Consider the following 18,196-nt stretch of genomic DNA (forward strand, 5'->3'; position numbering starts at 1 on the left):
TTCCTTTCACCCGCCCTTCCTTCCTTCTACCCACCCCACCCTTCTTTCCTTTCTTCTTTCCTTTCTTCCACCCACCCCTCCCGTCCTACCACCCAGCCCCTCCTGTCCTTCCACCCCTCCCTCTTTTCCTTCCACCCACCCTTCCTTCCACCCACCTCCTCTCTCCCTTCCTTCCACCCAACCTCCCTTCCTTTCTTATATCCACCCCTTCCTTCCTGACTTTCATTAACCCCTTCCTTCCTTACACCCACACTTCCTTCCTTAAACCCACCCCTCCCTTCCTTCCATCCACCCTACCTTCCTTCCACCCACCATTCCTTCCTTCCTTCCTTCCTTCCACCCCTACCTTCCTTCCTTCCATGCACCCCTTCCTTCCCCTCACCCCTTTCTTCCACCCACCCCTTCCTTCCTTTCACCCACCCCTCCCTTCCCTCCCTTCCTTCCACCCACCCCTTCCTTTCTTCCACTCGCCCCTTCCTTTCTTCCACTCACCCCTTCCTTCCTTCCACCTACCCACCCCTTCCTTCCTTCCACCCACCCTTCCACCCAGTTGACCCTCTCTTCCTTCCACCCACTCCTCCCTTCCTTCCTTCCACCCACCCACACCTCCCTTTCTTCTTTCCTCCCCTCCCTCCCTTCCTTCCACCCACTTTCCCTTCCTTCCTTCCTTCCTTCCACCCCTCACTTCTTTCCTTCCTTCCACCCACCCTCCCGTCCTTCCTTCCACCTCTCCGTTCCTTCCTTCCACCCACCTCTTTATTCCTTCCTTCCTTCCTTCCACCCACCCCTCCCATCCTTCCACCCCCTCCCTCTCTTCCTTCCACCCACCCCTTCCTTCCTTCCACCCACCCATCCCTCCCTTCCTTTCACCACTTCCTTTCCCCCCTTCCTTCCTTCCACCCACCCCTCCTTTCCTTCAATCCACCCCTTCCTTCCATCCACCCCTTCCTTCCTTCCTTCCTTCCTGCCTTTCACCCACCTCTTCCTTTCACCCACCCACCCTTCCTTCCTTCCACCCCTTCCTTCCTACCTTCCATCCACCCCTTCCTTCCTTCCTTCCTTTCACCCACCCACCCACCCTTCCTTCCACCCCTACCTTCCTTCCTTCCTACCTTCCATCCACCCCTTCCTTCCTTCCTTCCTTCCTTCCTTCCACCTCTTCCTTTCACCCACCCACCCTTCCTTCCTTCCACCCCTACCTTCCTGCCTTCCTTCCTACCTTCCATCCACCCCTTCCTTCCTTCCCCTCACCCCTTTCTTCCACCCACCCCTTCTTTCCTTCCTTCCTTCCACCCACCCCTCCCTTCCTTCCACCCCTCCCTTCCTTCCACCCACCCCTTCCTTCCTTCCATCCACCCTTTCCTCCCTTCCTTCCTTTCACCTACCCCTTCCTTCCACCTCTCCCTTCCTTTCACCCACCCCTTTCTTCCTTCCATTCACCCCTTCCTTCTACCTACCCTTCCTTCCATCCACCCCCTCCTTCCACCTACCCTTCCTTCCATCCACCCCTTCCTTCCATCTACCCTTCCTTTCATCCACCCACCCCTTCCTTCCTTCCTTCCTTTCACCCCTCCATTCCTTCCTTCTTTCAAGGGGGAGAAGTTGGGGGGAGCGGTAAAAATGCAGCTCAGCTGTGGGCTGACCCCCACCCCAGAAAAAAAAATTATCTACAGCCCTGGTCATTCCAACATGTTTTTACTAAGTATCAATATGTTTGTTAAAAACAGGATGAAGGCATTTGAATGAGTCCATTAATTTACATCCTCACATAACTTCAAATTCTTCAGTAATCAGGAGCCACACAGTAGCCATTACAATTGCTGGCCTGTTATATTCACTCAATGACGTGTTCAAGGTTTTGCTTTTATATAATTTTTAAAAAGGGATTTTTTTTTTGTTTTTTCCAAGTACATTGACTTAAGTAGTCACCATTAGATAATTGAGGCCATCCACATTCCTTGCTTCTGTGAGGGTCACCGATCCAGTGTCTTCTGAAGCTGAACTCAGAACGCTAACATTTGTATCTGAAAAAATAAACACGTCTTGTACAGTTATTCATTGAAAGGCCAAGGAAAATGATCTGATTTAAAAATGTAAACCATTTGATGAAAAATACTTTATGCTAAAACATTAGCAGAGCCTTCAACAGAAGAAAACTTCAATTTACATTGTAGACATTTTCTCTCTGCTTTCATGAAGAAATTGGAATGTTTGAAATAAAAGATCTCTGCAATGACTTGACTTGTTATGAACACTGAGATACTGTCTGGAAAAGACAAAGATTAAGACTTTATTGTGGCATAAGAGAACAATGTGCTTGTTAGACATAAGAACCATATTGGAGGATAATGAATACATTTATTCCAACTTCTTAATTTACCAAAGTATACCTGACAGCTGATAAGCTATACATTTCAGTTGTCTCTATGTTAATTTAGCAAAAGGAACATGATATAGTGAATTCGTAGAAAAAATTATTGTGAAATTAACATATTAGCCATTCCCTTGATAATACTTGGGCACAGGGGCGGATTGACAACTCATGGGGCCCCCGGGCAATAGGGGATCATGGGGTCCCTGTGTCCTTGCCCAAACTCAAAAAAGCCTATGAAAAGGGTACCTGGGGCATCTCATGGGGCCCCCTACTGACCCCGGACCCTCGGACAGTGCCCAAGTTTCCAAATGGTCAGTCCGCCCCTGCTTGGGCAGTATAAGTCTTTATATCTTTTGATATGCCTGATTATTAGCAGATTAGACCTTTGTGTCTATTTACACCATACTGCACTGTGCCAAAACACATGCTCTGAGGTGCACTGCATTAGGACACCCATTTAATGCGACTGAGCTGCAGCACAAAAACAATTTGATGGAGGCTTAATTTTTTTGGTGAACTGTAACTCACGCTGTGCATCATGGTGCATTGTAGTGCTTTACAGTGCAGGTGCATTGAACTGCCATTCAAAATGAATAGTACTACAGAGCATCAATGCAAATACTGAACGTTACCACATGTTGTGGTAATGTGCGTGCATGTTACGGCAATGTATATGTGTGATAAGATATGAGTTGATGAGATTGATGATTGCTAAAATCATTACGATCAAGCAACAAGAGGAATGTATGTAAGGTACCCCAGATCTAAGCAGTAGTAAATTATTATTTTACTATTTTGGGTGACAAATACACTATATTGACAAAGTAGTGGGACACCCCTCCAAATCATTGTATTCAGGTGTTCCAATCACCGCCATGGCCACAGACATAAAATCAAGCACCTAGGCATGAAGACTTCTTATACAAACATTTGTAAAAGAATGGGTCGATCTCAGGAGCTCAGTGGATTCAAGCGTGGTACTGTGATAGGTTGCCACCTGTGCAATAAGTCCATCTGTGAAATTTCCTTGCTACTAAATATTCCACGGTCAACTGTTAGTGGTATTATAACAAAGTAGAAGCAACTGGGAACAACAGCAACTCAGCCACAAAGTGGTAGGCCACATAAAATAACAGAGCGGGGTCAGCGCATGCTGAAGTGCACAGTGCGCAGAATTCGCCAACTGTCTGCAGAGTCAGTAGCTAAAGACCTCCAAACTTCATGTGACCTTTAGATTAGCACAACAACAGTGCATAGAGAGCTTCATGGAATGGGTTTCCATGGCCGAGCATCTACATCCAAGCCTTACATCACCAAGTGCAATGCAAAGCATCGGATGCAGTGATATAAAGCACACCACCACTAGACTCTAGAGTAGTGGAGACGTGTTCCCTGTAGTGGTGAATCACGGTTCTCGGTCTGGAAATCCAATGGATGTGTCTGGGTTTGGCAGTTGCCAGGAGAACAGTACTTGCCTGATGAGGCGTTCTCATCCGACATCAGTGTCTGACCTCACAAATGCGCTTCTGGAAGAATGATCAAACATTCCCATAGACACACTCCTAAACCTTGGGCACAGCCTTCCCAGAACAGTTGAAACTGTTATAGCTGCAAAGAGTGGGCCAACACAATATTGAATCCTACAGACTAAGACTGGGATGCCATTAAAGTTCATGTGCATGTAAGGGCAGGTGTCCCAATACTTTTGGCAATATAATGTATCTGTGATGTTATTTTTTATAATTTTTTATATTTTTTTTATAACACAAACGTAAATTTTTTTTTCACACACAACAGATTAAAGGTTATCATTTCATTGTTGACTCTGCAACCTATGGTCTCATTAAAAAAAAATATTAAACATTATTTTGAAGTAGGAACTCCAGGCTTACTCACAATTAACCCCTTGGTGCCGGTGCCAGTGCCGGTCCCAGTCCTTTAAGATGTTTTTGTTGCCAGGAGGCAGGGCAGGGTTTAGGGTCATATGGCCGCCGTGATTGGCTGTCACGCAGTCACATGATCGGAAAGCTCCCGACCACAAGTAGTGAATGTGCTGAGAGCAAGCAGGGCGCACACTCTTGGCACATCCTTTTGTTTACATTGGGTGCGCAAGTACGCTGCCCCTCAGGACCCAGGCCTAGCTGCATATTTGTGTGTGCTCAGCGCCAAGAAGTTAAAACACAACAATAACACATTGGAATACTTAAATTAGCCATTAGCCATTCAGGTTCAAAATTATAAATATCTTTTTTTGCTTATTTAAAAATTAGATATTTTGCCTGGCTGCTTGTCAGTGCCTTGTGACATAGGGGGTCATTTACTAAGACTGGAAAGTGCAAACGCTGGTGCCACTCTGTATAGAAACCAATCAGCTTCCAGATTTAATTGCCAAAGCTTAATTGAACAAGTTGAAGTTAGAAGCTGATTGGCTACAATGCACAGCTGCACCAGATTCCAAGTGCACCACCTTTAGTAAATCTCCCCCATAGAGACAAACACTCAGACAACAACCCCCTAGATCTTTTGCTTGGCCACCAGAGGCATTTACAAAAAAATCATGGGGCCAATAAAATGAAGAGAAACATACTGAGGGATTCAACCTGAGCCAGCCCTATCCTGATGTTCTGCACATGATGACACCAGCAGAGAGACTGGAATTTGGTTTATTTATATAATTTGGTCTATCCCTGACAGCTGGAAGAGTAGATGATAGGAGCACATGAAAATCTTAAAATAATATGTAAAGCATTTTTATAAAATATATTTAGAATTTTTTTTCATTCTTTTCATGGTTGCCTAAATTAGTTTTCATCAATATGACTTTAAACTATTCCTAAAGATCTGCTTTAAGTAGCTTTGTCATTAAAGGAGACTTTGCACTTTAAGCAGGGAATCTTATTTAGTGATAGCCACCTCCCGCTAAAAAACAAGTTAATCTACAATACTTACCTGTTTCCCAACTTTTGTACTGCATGGGCTGACATCACCATCCTTCTGCTGAGATCCCAGGGAATGCAAAGTGGACAAAATCTCATAACACTGCTCTCCTGCACAGAGCAGAATCAATTTGTTGAAAGATTTGGGCTATACAGTATTCTCTGGGATCTCTCCACAAGGATGGTGACATTATCCAAACCTTTTTTGCCCCACATTTTTCAGAGAAGTGTTTTAACAAGGGGGAGGTGGCCCTCACTTTTTATTAAAGTGCAAAGTCTATTTGAATCCTGGAAAAATGTCACTGTATCCTGAATAGTGATTCTATATAGGGGTTATTTACTAACACTGGAACATGGAAAATCTGTTGCAGTTCTGCAAAGAAACAAATCAGCTTCTTATTGTCAAAGCTTAATTGAACAAGCTAAAGTGGAAAGCTGATTGGCTACCATGCACAGCTGCACCACATTCTGAGTGCATCAGTTTTAGTAAATCTACCATGATATGTCTTCCTTTCTTGAAAACGGCACACTTTGCAAGTACATTTCAAGATCATGCTGGCCTTTTTCCCGTCCTTGACATCTGCCATGTGTGAAGTTTTGTTTGATGAACCACTTAGCTCAAAACCCTTAAAGCTTGGCTGTTCTAAAGTATGCAACCCATAAATGTTCCCTATTTTCAACTTACTCTTGAGGCGGCAACATTATAATAAGGGGTTCTAATTAAATCTTGGTATTTATGTTCCAGACACATGCCAGCCAGCCTGCCTGCCTATGTTTAGAGCAGTTTCCTGTATAAGTGTATGGTGGTGATGTTTGCCTAAACGAAGCTGTATGAACTCATGATGATATTTTTATTCATGTATGTCTGTGTTTCTATTTTTGTCAGCTGATTGATCGTGGAACTGCTCTGACTGAGAATTTAGACCTGAAGTGTGCTTCCGGCTAACCACTAAAAAAGTGTGTGTTGAAATTGAATGACACTATATATTATTGTTTAGATGGTGGTGTTAATAATGATATTTTGTTTATCTATGTATATAGAGAATACACATGAATACAGAATTGCATGCAAGCAATAGAAGATGGGACATTTATTATTTATTTCTTATTATAGGCACTTACATAGCGCTATCAATTTATGCAGCACTTTACATATTATATTGTATATTCACATCAGTCCCTAACCCTCAATGAGCATACAATCTAAGGTCTCTAACTCACATTACTCACATACACATACCAGGGCCAATTTAGACAGGAGCCAATTAACCCACCAGCATGTCTTTGGAGCTTTGGAGGAAAGCAGAGTATCCAGAGGAAACCCACGCAGCACAGAAAGAACATGCAAACTCCACGCAGGTGGTGCCATGGTTGAGATTCAAACCAACCACCCTAGTGCTGCTAGGAGAAAGTGCTAACCACTTAGCCACTGGACATCACAAGATTAGCGGTTTGAAGCTTATTGACTTGCAGCACTGGATCATGTGTTTGGTTCTAGAGCAGTTTCAATTACGTTTGTGAATTACTTCTGTGTTTTCTTCTGTCCAGGGTAAAATTTGAGTAGCAATTTTAAATTAGGTCTAGGCTATCACTGGACTACATGTAGTTTGTTAAAGACTGTGCATTATGAACAATCCTTCATAATTTTATTCTTTTGAAAATACTGGTTTTCCTTTTTTTTATCCTTTTTTTTCCAAGTGCTTTTGATCACCTCCAGCCTCTATCAGCCACTTACATGCTATATGCACTCATGTAGCAGAACATGCCTGTGTAGTGAGTGTCAGTACAGCCACTTTTTGTTTTCACTGAAAGTGCATGTGACAGGGTGACAACCAGGCAACTGAGAGACAGACACAGTGCATTGCTACCTTATAATAGGAAGTGTCTGAACAAGAACCTCCATGGCAAAATTGTCAAGTATTATTTATTGAAAAATGTAGATTTAAAATATTGAAAAAATGTTAAATTGCTTGAACATGTTAAAGACTATATGAGATTTTAAAAACTAAGCTTACATTTACATTAAAATTTAACTCTGGGCACCTTCTTTTTAATACTTTTGCATGTGTTAGGAACATAAGGATGCCCCATCTTTTGATGGAAATGAAAATTATCAACCTACAGAGGACTGAATTCAAAGACACCACAAAATTAAAGTGAAAAAATTATGGAGCAGGCTAGTCCATTTTGCTTAAATTTCATTGCAGCAACTCAAAATGGTACTCTTGCTTGACAAGGTCGGGGCATGTTCCTAATGAGACAACGGATGGTATCCTGGGGGTATTTCCTCTCAGATCTGGACCAGGGCATCACTGACCTCCAGGACAGCCTGAGGTGCAACCTGGCAGCATCGGATGGACTGAAGCATGAAATCCCAGAGGTGTACTATTGGATTTAGGTCAGGTGAGCGTGGATGCCAATCAATGGTATCAATTCCTTCATCCTCCAGGAACTGCCTGCATACTCTCGCCACATAAGGCCAGGTATTGTCATGCACCAGGAGGAACCCAGGATCCACTGCACCACTGTAGGGTCTGACAATGGGTCCAAGGAGTTCATCCCGCTACCTAATGGCAGTCAGGGTGCCATTGTCTAGCCTGGAGAGGTCTGTGCATCCCTCCATGGATATGCCTCCCCAGACCATCACTGACACACAACCAAAACAATCATGTTGAATGATGTTACAGGCAGCATAACATTCTCTACGGCTTCTGCAGAACCTTTCACATCTATCACATGTGCTCAGGGTGAACCTGCTCTCATCTGTGAAAAGCACAGGGCAGACCTGCCTATTCCGGTGTTCAATGGCAAATGCCAATCGTGTCATGTGCTGGGCAGTGAGCCAGGGCCCACTAGAGGATGTCGGGCCCTCAGGCCACCCTCATGAAGTTTGTTTCACCAGTGGCCTGCTGGAGGTCATTTTGTAGGGCTTTGACTGTGCTCATCCTGTTCCCTTTGCACAAAGGAGCAGATATCGGTCCTGCTGATGGGTTAAGGACCTTCTACGGCCCTGTCCATGCTCTTCAGAGACACAGCAATCCTTCTGGCAATGCCTTGTATGGATGTGATATCCTGGAGGAGTTGGACTGCCTGTGCAACCTCTGTAGGGTCTAGTTATTGCCTCATGCTATCAATAGTGACAATGACCCTAGCCAAATGTAAAACTAGTAAACAAAACAGTCAGAAAATATGAGTAGGGAAAAAATGTTAGTGGCTTCCACCTGTAAAACCATTCCTGTTTTGGGGATCATCTCATTGTTTCCCATCTAGTGCACCTGTCGTTAATTTCATTAACACCAAATCAGCTGAAACTGATTAATAACGCCCTCTGCTACTTAACTGACCAGATCAATATCCCAGGAGTTTCATTGACTTGATGCTATACTCTGATTAAAAAGTGTTCCTTTAATTTTTTTGAGCAGTGTATATACAGTATATTGCCAAATGTATTGCGCAACCCCCTCCAGATCATTGGATTCAGGTGTTCCAATCACTTCCACGGCCACAGGTATATAAAATCAAGCACTTTGGCATGCAAACTGCATCCGTGAAATTTCCTTGCTACTAAATATTCCAAGGACAACTGTTAGTGGTATTATAACAAAGTAGAAGCAACTGGGAACAACAGCAACTCAGCCATGAAGTGGTAGGCCCCATGAAATGACAGAGCAGGTCATTGACCACAGTGACCACACTGTGATGGATGTGCTGTTATGCCTAGTGTGGTCAGTTTTAAAAAGAAAAGTAAGGGGACTGGCAGGAACACCAGGTATTTCACATAAGGGAAGCAATACAAAGAGGATCCTTTTTAACACAAGTACATGGTACAACATTCAGATATCAGGAATAAGAAATGTTGAGGTAACATGTTCTTTAATATTTGTGTATCTCTGCCCCTTATGAAAACTCAAATTACTGTTGTTTTTTGTTTCTTCCCAAAGTAAAGAGGGAGTTTTACTTCCAGCTCATGGCCGTATCAGAGAGATGTTTTTGAAAGACATCAGTGCAAGCGCTGTTTCTTCGCCTTCTCTGTGTACTTTGCATTTACAAAGAGTAGTCTGGGATAAAACTGCAACCACATGGCTGTATGTGGTGAGACTTCATTGGAATGTGATACCAGAACTCTCTGGCTCAGAACTAGCAATGGCTGCTGTAATAAATACAATATTGCCTATTACTTCCTACACTATCTATGTATTACTAGTAATATAGATGCTCCCAACCCGAAACTGCTTGATCACACACCTAATTCAAACACAGATGAATCAGTTCAAATATGTTTTAGAACAGGGCTTGAAATTTCCACTCAACTGCTCGCCAAATGCGAGGGGAAATCCCTTTGTGGAGAGCACAGATGGAGCGGGTAGCTTGCAATGGAGTGGGTGGCTTGCAATGTGATCCCCAGGCCCCGGGGATCAATTTGCGTTCCACTTGTGCTCCAAGCCTCGTTGTGAAGCCGACGTCCGTTTTCCAACGGCCGTTTACCGACTTACGGTTTCCAACTTCCGGTTTCTTCTTCACAGCCGCGGAGGACACGAGGAGAGGCTGGCTCTCCACCGCCTTGGAGGACACGAGGCCCGCTCTGCACCGCCTTGGGGGACACGAGGCCCGCTCACCACCACTTTGGGAGACACGAGGCCCACTCTCCACCGCCTTGGGGGACATGAGGCCCGCTCTAAACTGCCTTGGGGGACACGAGGCCCGCTCTGCACCCCCTTGGGGGACACGATGCCCGCTCTGCACCCCCTTGGGGGACATGAGGCCCGCTCTGCACCCCCTTGAGGGAGACGAGGCCCGCTCTGCACCCCCTTGGGGGACATGAGGCCCACTCTCCACCTCCATGGGGTACACGAGTCCCACTCTCCACCCCCCGGGGGACACGAGGCCCGCTCTACACCGCCTTGGGGGACACGAGGCCCGCTCTACACTGCCGTGGGGGACACAAAAAATAACTTTTTGGTGTTTTATTTCTTCATTGAATAGATTGCAATCCACACACAGCCATTGAAGTGGTATTCTGCATCAGAAAAAGGGTATTACACAAGTCTTGGTCCTGCTGTACAACACAAACCATGACTGCCCTATTAGTACATCTTTGGTAAAATGTTTACTATTGTTATGCCATGTTTTTTGGCATCTAAATAGGCACTTTTTTGTTTTTTCTTAATGCACTACTTCTCTAAGCTCTCTTTTAATAAGATGCTGGAGATAAAAAATGCTAAATGTTTACTATTGTTATTTCTTTTTGCAATGTTTTTTGGCCATCAAAAGGAGGCACTTTTTTCTTTTTTCTTAATGCTACACTTCTCTAAGGTCTCTGCTGGAAATAAAAAATACAACATGTTTACAGTAACTATTATTCCATGTTTTTTGGCATCAAAATAAGCACTTTTTCTTATGCTATACTTCTGTAAACTAAACTTACATCTTTTAAAAGAGACTTTAGTTACTAAAGATGAAGGAGATAAAGAAAAAAAATACAAAATGTTTACTACAAGTGTAAAGCTGTAAAACTTGATATTTTTATTGTACCCTATTGCTATTAAGCTATTACTGTTATGTTTAAATTAACATAATAAAGCTATGTTAGAACTGCAGATTTGTATATTTTGGACTCTTTATTCTAAAGAAAAATGTAATTTTATAAGCTGTAAGGGGGCGTGGTTGGGGGCAGGGCTGGGGGCAGGGTTGGGGGATGGGACGGGGTGGGATTGGAGGCGGACCTGGGCAAGGTTGGGTGGAGCAACTAGTGGATAGTAAGGTTTGTGCCTGGCTAGTAGGTCTAGACTCGAAATTTTAAGCCCTGTTTTAGAATATGTGGAATGCACAGGTAAATAGTGAGTTACCTTCAAAGCCTGGATTAACAATGCCTTCCAAGTCCATTTTCTGTTTAGGACGAGTACATCTTAAAGAGCAGCCTTTGAGCTCTTCAAGCTGTCTATGAATGTGACTAAAGGTAGGTCTCTTAACTGGGTCTTGCATCCAACATTTAAGGATCAGGTCCCACCTGCAGAAAGAAAAAAAACTACCATTAATACATGTATGATAATTATAAACATATCTGCAATGGCCAAATGTTAACTCCATGTTGATTATTTTATTTTATTTATGAGTTAGATAATGCCTGAGGAGTAGTTAGATTACCTAAAGTTATTTCTAAACTCCTGAAATTCTAAGGTGGATGGGAATGGAGGAAAAAACTATGGCAGGGAGATACTGTCACTGGAGTCCTCAAGAGATATGCGATGCAAGGTGGAGGTTTAATCCACCAGACCTCATCTTTTTGGTTGGTCTGACCCTTTGATATCAAAACCACATTAAAATAACTGACATATGTTCTAATCCTTCCCTTTCCCCTTTATTCATTCAAAACTATAAAAGGAAAAATAAGCCTTTGGCTGGAGCTGGACTTTTAGTATCTTCACCATACTCTTTTACACATTTGTGCATAGAAAATATCTGCTTGTTTACAGTATTTACATATATGTACAGACAGTATAATCAGATACAAACCCATGCCCCAGTAAATGGAATGGAATAATAATTGGAATAATATTATTACTAAACGAATGTCAAGATCACTGTGAAGATGCTATGAAAAAAATGAAGAAGGTAAGAAAAATATTAACTTTTAGATTGCATCTAGAAAATTGCAGCTGGAATCTGATCAGTTGCTAGGAAAAGGACAGTTAAAACCTTAACAATGGCATTGTTTAATTAGGTTTGTTGCTCTCTCTCTCATATATTTGGTACTTTGGGAGTAAAAGACTGCCTAATTCGGAAAACTCAAGATTTTGAGCTCAGATTCTGTTTAAATACTGAAAATTGGTAATAGGCAAACCCAAACTATTTTACATTATTCAGACCTATGATTTCTTTTAGTCTTCCCACCATTTATGTTCTTAGTCTTGCAACTCCACCACTGCTCCCAATTAATTTGAAAAACTTCACTTTGTCCAAACTCACATAATTCAACGAGCACTGCAAAGATGGCTCAGCAAGGCTTAATAAAGTCCTGTGCCAAAATCCTTGTTGGCTTCATACTATTTCTGCTTTATTTGTGTCCAATTCACCATCTCTTCTCATCAGTACGCTTTTACTTTTTGTTTTGTGCTTCTAATATATTGAAGCCATTACTTCCAGACACTGCCTAGTTACAGAGATGGAACATTTTCACTATTGTGATACAGGTATACTGTATCATATTGTATAGACATACAGATAAATTAAGGATTATTTTATAATGCATTTAATATTGTTCACCCTTGATTTTTAGATTTGAATGTTACATTATTTGGTTATTGTATAATATAACTGTATTTGTTCCTACAGCTACATATTTCTTCTCTCCCTTGATTTTACGCCATTATATATATAATAACAGTATATAAAAACAAAGTTAAACTAAACTAGCTCTGTTGAAATTATACATGTCATTTCATAAAATACTATTTTCTATACTGGTAAAAATGAAATTTAATTAAAAATATTAAACATCCAAAATGAAATTAGAGATTAAAGAACAATCTGTTCCGCCTTTAAGTACATGTGGGAAAAAAACAGGAAGGTGACAACCTTTAAATTATTAATGTTAACAGCAACTATCAATTTTGTGCAATGGAAGGAAACATCTGCTTTGTTGGGTGAACCTTAATGCAATACTGCTGAGCCTGTGATTAGTTTTGCTGGTTAAAACTGTATTACAGGCAAACGGCTAAACACACAGATAAGATACATATACTGGAGTTGTTTTACCTACCAGAGAACTTGTGTTTCTGTCTATTAAGTCCTGAGAATTACACAGCTCTACTCTGTCTAGCTCTGTCGTGGTTGGCAGTGCAGAAGAAATTGTTTTATTTTTTTTCTTAGGAGCCTGCAGAGCATTCAACCACAATCAGTTGATCACGGGTGCAATGTAAGGCTCCTGCACATTGACTCCAATTCTCTGCCCGTACCTCTGTACAGACAGTTCCTGAGCTGTACAGAGGTACATACAGTGTGCATGAACTACGATGTGCTGATCAGCGCACCTGCAGTTCATTCAAACTACATGTCTGCCACAGTTGAAGCAGGGACTTGTAGTTTTTTCATTCACAGATTCTTGTGAATGAATGATGTGAATGTGCAGGTGGAGGTAATTTTAATTGTGACCCCAGTGGGGAATTGTGGGCTGAGTGGGAGGTGCTGCCTAGAAACATGTTACATGTTACACCCTAAATACGGATGTAACATGTTTCTAAAAGAAAAACTTAGCTTTTAAGTAACACTTACAGGACCTGTGGACAGACAGTAAAATGAGAAGCAGCGAACAGGTTCATCTCTCTGTCATTCTGCTCTTCTCCTATTAGAACGTTGCTTGTTAGCACATAGACAGTGCAGGACAGTTGATTAGCCACTCATCCTGGTTCTCCCCTAATCTGGCTTCTATTCTAAAGGGATTGCGACAGGCTGTCTAGAAGAAACTGCTTAGTCAAATGTACAATTGTGTTCAAAATAATAGCAGTCAGACATCACTAACCTGATCAATCACTGTTTTTAATAAAAATTATATTTCTACATGGCAAATAATTTACTAGCAGGTGTAGTAGAGCAATAGAAATCCAACAGACCCAACAGTCATGACATGCATGCTGCTGATTCTGTGTAATTGAATCCCTAATTGAAAGAGGCATGTTCAAAATAATAGCAGTGTGGAGTTCCATTAGTGAGGTCATTCATTCTTTGAAAAACAGGTGGCAATTATTTCTCTTATTTAAGGAAGGAAGGCAGCAAATGTTGTACATGCTGGTTACAGTGCATTTCTCTCTGAAATTCTGAGGAAAATGGGTTGTTCCAGACTTTGTTTAGAAGAACAACGTACCTTGAATAAAAAGTTGATTGGAGAGGGGAAAACATATAAAGAAGTGCAGAAAATGATAGGCTGCTCAGCTAAAATGATCGCAAATGCTTTAAAATGGCAACCAAAACCTGAAAGACGTGGAAGAAAGCAAAAAACTACCATTGAATGGATAGAAGAATAGCCAAAATGGCAAGGACTCAGCCAACAATCAGCTCCAGGAAGATCAAAGAAGGTCTAAAGTTACCTGTGAGTACTGTTACAATTAGAAGACGCCTATGTGAAGCCAAGCTATCTGCAAGAAGCCCCCGCAAAGTCCCACTGTTGAAAAACAGACATGTGCTGAAGAGGTTACAATTTGCCAAAGAGCACATTGACTGGCCTAAAGAGAAATGGTGCAACATTTTGTGGACTGATGAAAGTAAGATTGTTCTTTTTGGGTCTAGTGGCCGGAGACAGTTTGTCAGATGACCCCCAAACACTGAATTCAAGCCACAGTACACTGTGAAGACAGTGAAGCATGGTTGCGCAAGCATCATGATATGGGGATGTTTCTCATACTACGGTGTTGGGCCTATTTATTGCATACCAGGGATCATGGATCAGTTTGAATACATCAGAATACTTGAAGAGGTCATGCTGCCTTATGCTGAAGAGGAAATGCCCTTGAAATGGGTGTTCCAACAAGACAACGACCCCAAACACACCAGTAAACGTGCAACATCTTGGTTCCAGACCAACAAGATTGACGCTATGGAGTGGCCAGCCCAATCCCCGGATCTTAATCCAATAGAAAACTTGTGTGGTGACATCAAAAATGCAGTTTCTGAGGCAAAACCAAGAAATAGAGAAGAACTGTGGAATGTAGTCCAATCATCCTGGGCTGGAATACCTGTTCACAGGTGCCAGAAGTTGGTTGACTCCATGCAACACAGATGTACAGCAGTTCTCAGAAACAGTGCTTATATAACTAAATATTAATTAAGTGATTCAAAGGAAAGCAAAATCTTCAAACATTTTTCAGTTTATATAGTGAATGTTTGAGTTTGTAAAGAAGAATACAAACACTGCTATTTTTTTGAACAGTCTAATATTCACTTTTCTTCATTTTTCTTAGAGGAACAACACAAATTTGATATATTTCTCTTCATGTTTTGATTTGGAATAGAATGTGTAGTGTTCCCAATGCATTTGTGTGTATGGAAATAAAAGCTGTTAGAAGGAGTTTGAGCTTTATTCACTTTTTTCAACACACTGCTATTATGTTGAACATAACTCTAGGTGCTTACACTGCTTGCATTTAAAATTGCATTTATCAATATATTAATGCTGTGTTTCTCAACCATTTTTCCGTCAAGGCACCCTTTAAAATTATGGACAGTCCTGAGGCACCCTTTAAAATTATGGACAGTCTTGAGGAACCCATTCTAAAATGCAAAAAACTATTCTAATAGTTTTATATAATGCAGAAACATTCACACATGTAGAACACCCAACATTAGAGGTGGTTTATTCTTCCAAAGCACATACACTTTTGCACACGGGTACTGACTAGTATTCCAGTGTTTATTTTCTCCCTCAGTTTTTCTCCATCACTGAGCTAATGTGACCTCATCACTGATGGAGAGGGGCAGGGGAGGGTCAAACTAGGATGCTGTGCAGGCAGCTGACCTCCTCCTTATCAGCTGATGATGTCATTGGTTGTCAGGACGTCGGTGGCTAGAAGGTCATAATGGTGCACAATGAAAACCTGTGGCTTTGTGTAACTAAAAGGCAGGCTTGTGCATTTGCTGGTTTGTATAAACATTTTGGGCAATTTTCAGAGATTTTGCTAAGGCACCCCTGAAGAAACTTCAAGGCATCCTGGTTGAGAAAGGCTGTATTAATGAAAACAGAGCTGCATTCATTTTATTAAAAGGAGTTCACCTTTAATAATCCTACCAAATGACAAATAGTTATAGGGGTTATTATAGGCAAACACATGAGCCAGTTCCCTGTGGCCACTATGTCAACTACCTTAGTGGGGAAGGTACTATGGAGCATTTATTTTCTATAGTACTATTAGGGACATGGCACCTTGGCATTGATCAGACTATTTTTTTTAACCATCTGGTGGGAAAGGTGTTTAGACTATATATTTGAGATTATTAATCTGGAGGATTAATTTGTCCTTTAAAATTCACATTCATAACTTTTTTTTTCTAGACATAAATCAACTGTGTGCTTTTTCTCTGAAAAGAGAATCAAACAGTTAAACTGGGCTTAGTAGCACAACACTGTTGTGTTTTTGTAGGTTATTTTCAGCCCATGAATGATTGATTCTTTAACAGTTGAGAGCAAAAGGAACAAGCCAAGACTGTGGATCTGTAAAATGCATGCACACCAATGCTCCATTGCCATACTTATACAAACAATAACTGAGCCTATAGATCATTGCATTTAAAGAGCACAAGCAATGAAGAGCAGTCTTGTAGTTGGTATAAAAGTTACTTTGATGAAGGGATGGAAGAAGAATATGTTTAGGAAGCTGTCAGTGAGTGTGGTATTCTTAAATGTTAGTGAGCTATGTGACACTATGTTTAGTGACAAGGTCACAGTAAAGTTGGACGGATCTGGTATGCATGTGAAATGTGAGACAGACAGTTGATCTGTTAATGGGAAAAATAGCCTTAAAGAAGAAATCGGCAAAAGGCAAATGTGCAAGCAGAGCCAAAGATATCATTAGAGTAGAAGAAACACGGCCATGTTCATAAAGAGTGCAGCAAAAGTGACAAATACCTTCAAATGAAAAACATTTCAGAATAATGGTTACTGTTAGCAAAAAAAAGATGTGCACAGTTCTTTGGGGTTTTTTGTGTTTTGTTTTTATAAATCTATGCTGTACAGTGACTTCTGGCAACCAGTCAAAAATCAGATTTCAGCAGCTAATGTTGGGAAACCCAGTGAAAGCTGATTCCTGATTTGTTGCTATTAAACAGCAGAGTTTATTTGCACACTACTGTTTTTAAACGTTATCTTTTTTTTTTTATAAGGTAAGATACCAAATAAGGAGAGTTATGTTTAATCTAGTTTTTGGCACTAGTAAAGAATTAGCCATTGTTTTGGCATTTGCACATATTGAAATGGTCATTACATAAATAGCCCTCTACCCTAACACGGCACGATTGCATTCCTACAAGCATGTTTGGTATTAGGATAATGTGGACACGCAGAGGTGACAACATTATCACAATTTAAAGTTATTTTACTGCTAAAGTTTAAGAGGCAGTGTGCATATACACAGGCACACGTTTCTGAAATGTTGAAATTAACAGTATCTAGTCACTACAGTGTGCATTTATGGGAAGAGAAAAGTAATACAAATATGATAGAGTTACAATAATATACCATTAGTGTCAGACTTCATTTAGTAGTATTTGTGTGCAGGGATATTGTGAATGTATTTAGCTCAATATGTACAAAAGTTAAAGGAGCATTAGTTCTCACCTGCATGTAAACATCAGTAACTAATGTTTTCCAAACTGGAAAATAAATATGCTCATTTACCATTGTAATAAGCTTTATAACTTCTCTTAACCGCTTCCTATCCACCCTATAGCAGAAGTACTGCTACAGGGCAGCACGGATGTGCAAAATCACGTATATATACGTGATGTTGCATTTCCGGGTAGGAGGTGCGCGTGAGGCACCCGCCCTACCCACAATGCCATTCGCGGCTGCGGTTGTCAATCACCGGATCCTGGAGCATTAGTTCTCACCTGCATGTAAACATCAGTAACTAATGTTGTCCAAACTGGAAAATAAATATGCCCATTTACCATTGTAATAAGCTTTATAACTTCTCTTAACCGCTTCCCGCCTGCCCTATAGCAGAAGTACTGCTACAGAGTGGCACGGGTGTGCAAAATCACGTATGTATATATGTGATTTTGCATTTCCAGGTAGGGGGTGAGCATGAGGAGCGCGCCCTACCTGCACCGCCATCCGCGGCCGCAACTGTCGGATCCCGGAGCATTAGTTCTCACCTGCATGTGAACATCAGTAACTAAT

The 18,196-nt window shown here is 41.5% G+C and overlaps 1 protein-coding gene across 1 annotated transcript in view; it reads right to left on the reverse strand.

Moving 5' to 3' along the window:
* Window positions 1-1,679: 1,679 nt before the first annotated feature.
* Window positions 1,680-18,196, reverse strand: part of ROS1 (ROS proto-oncogene 1, receptor tyrosine kinase) — a gene marked incomplete at its 5' end in the record, with an annotated part of 184,708 nt that continues 168,191 nt past the window's right edge. The window contains 2 exons of the mRNA XM_089652162.1: window positions 1,680-2,024; window positions 11,157-11,317. Coding sequence (XP_089508288.1) covers window positions 1,918-2,024; window positions 11,157-11,317 — 268 coding nt within the window. The remainder of the gene's footprint in view (window positions 2,025-11,156; window positions 11,318-18,196) is intronic.

The sequence above is a fragment of the Staurois parvus genome, unplaced genomic scaffold (assembly GCF_062004578.1).
Source record: "Staurois parvus isolate SC_StPar_1 unplaced genomic scaffold, SC_StPar_1.0 ptg000672l, whole genome shotgun sequence".
Taxonomy (NCBI): Eukaryota; Metazoa; Chordata; class Amphibia; order Anura; family Ranidae; genus Staurois; species Staurois parvus.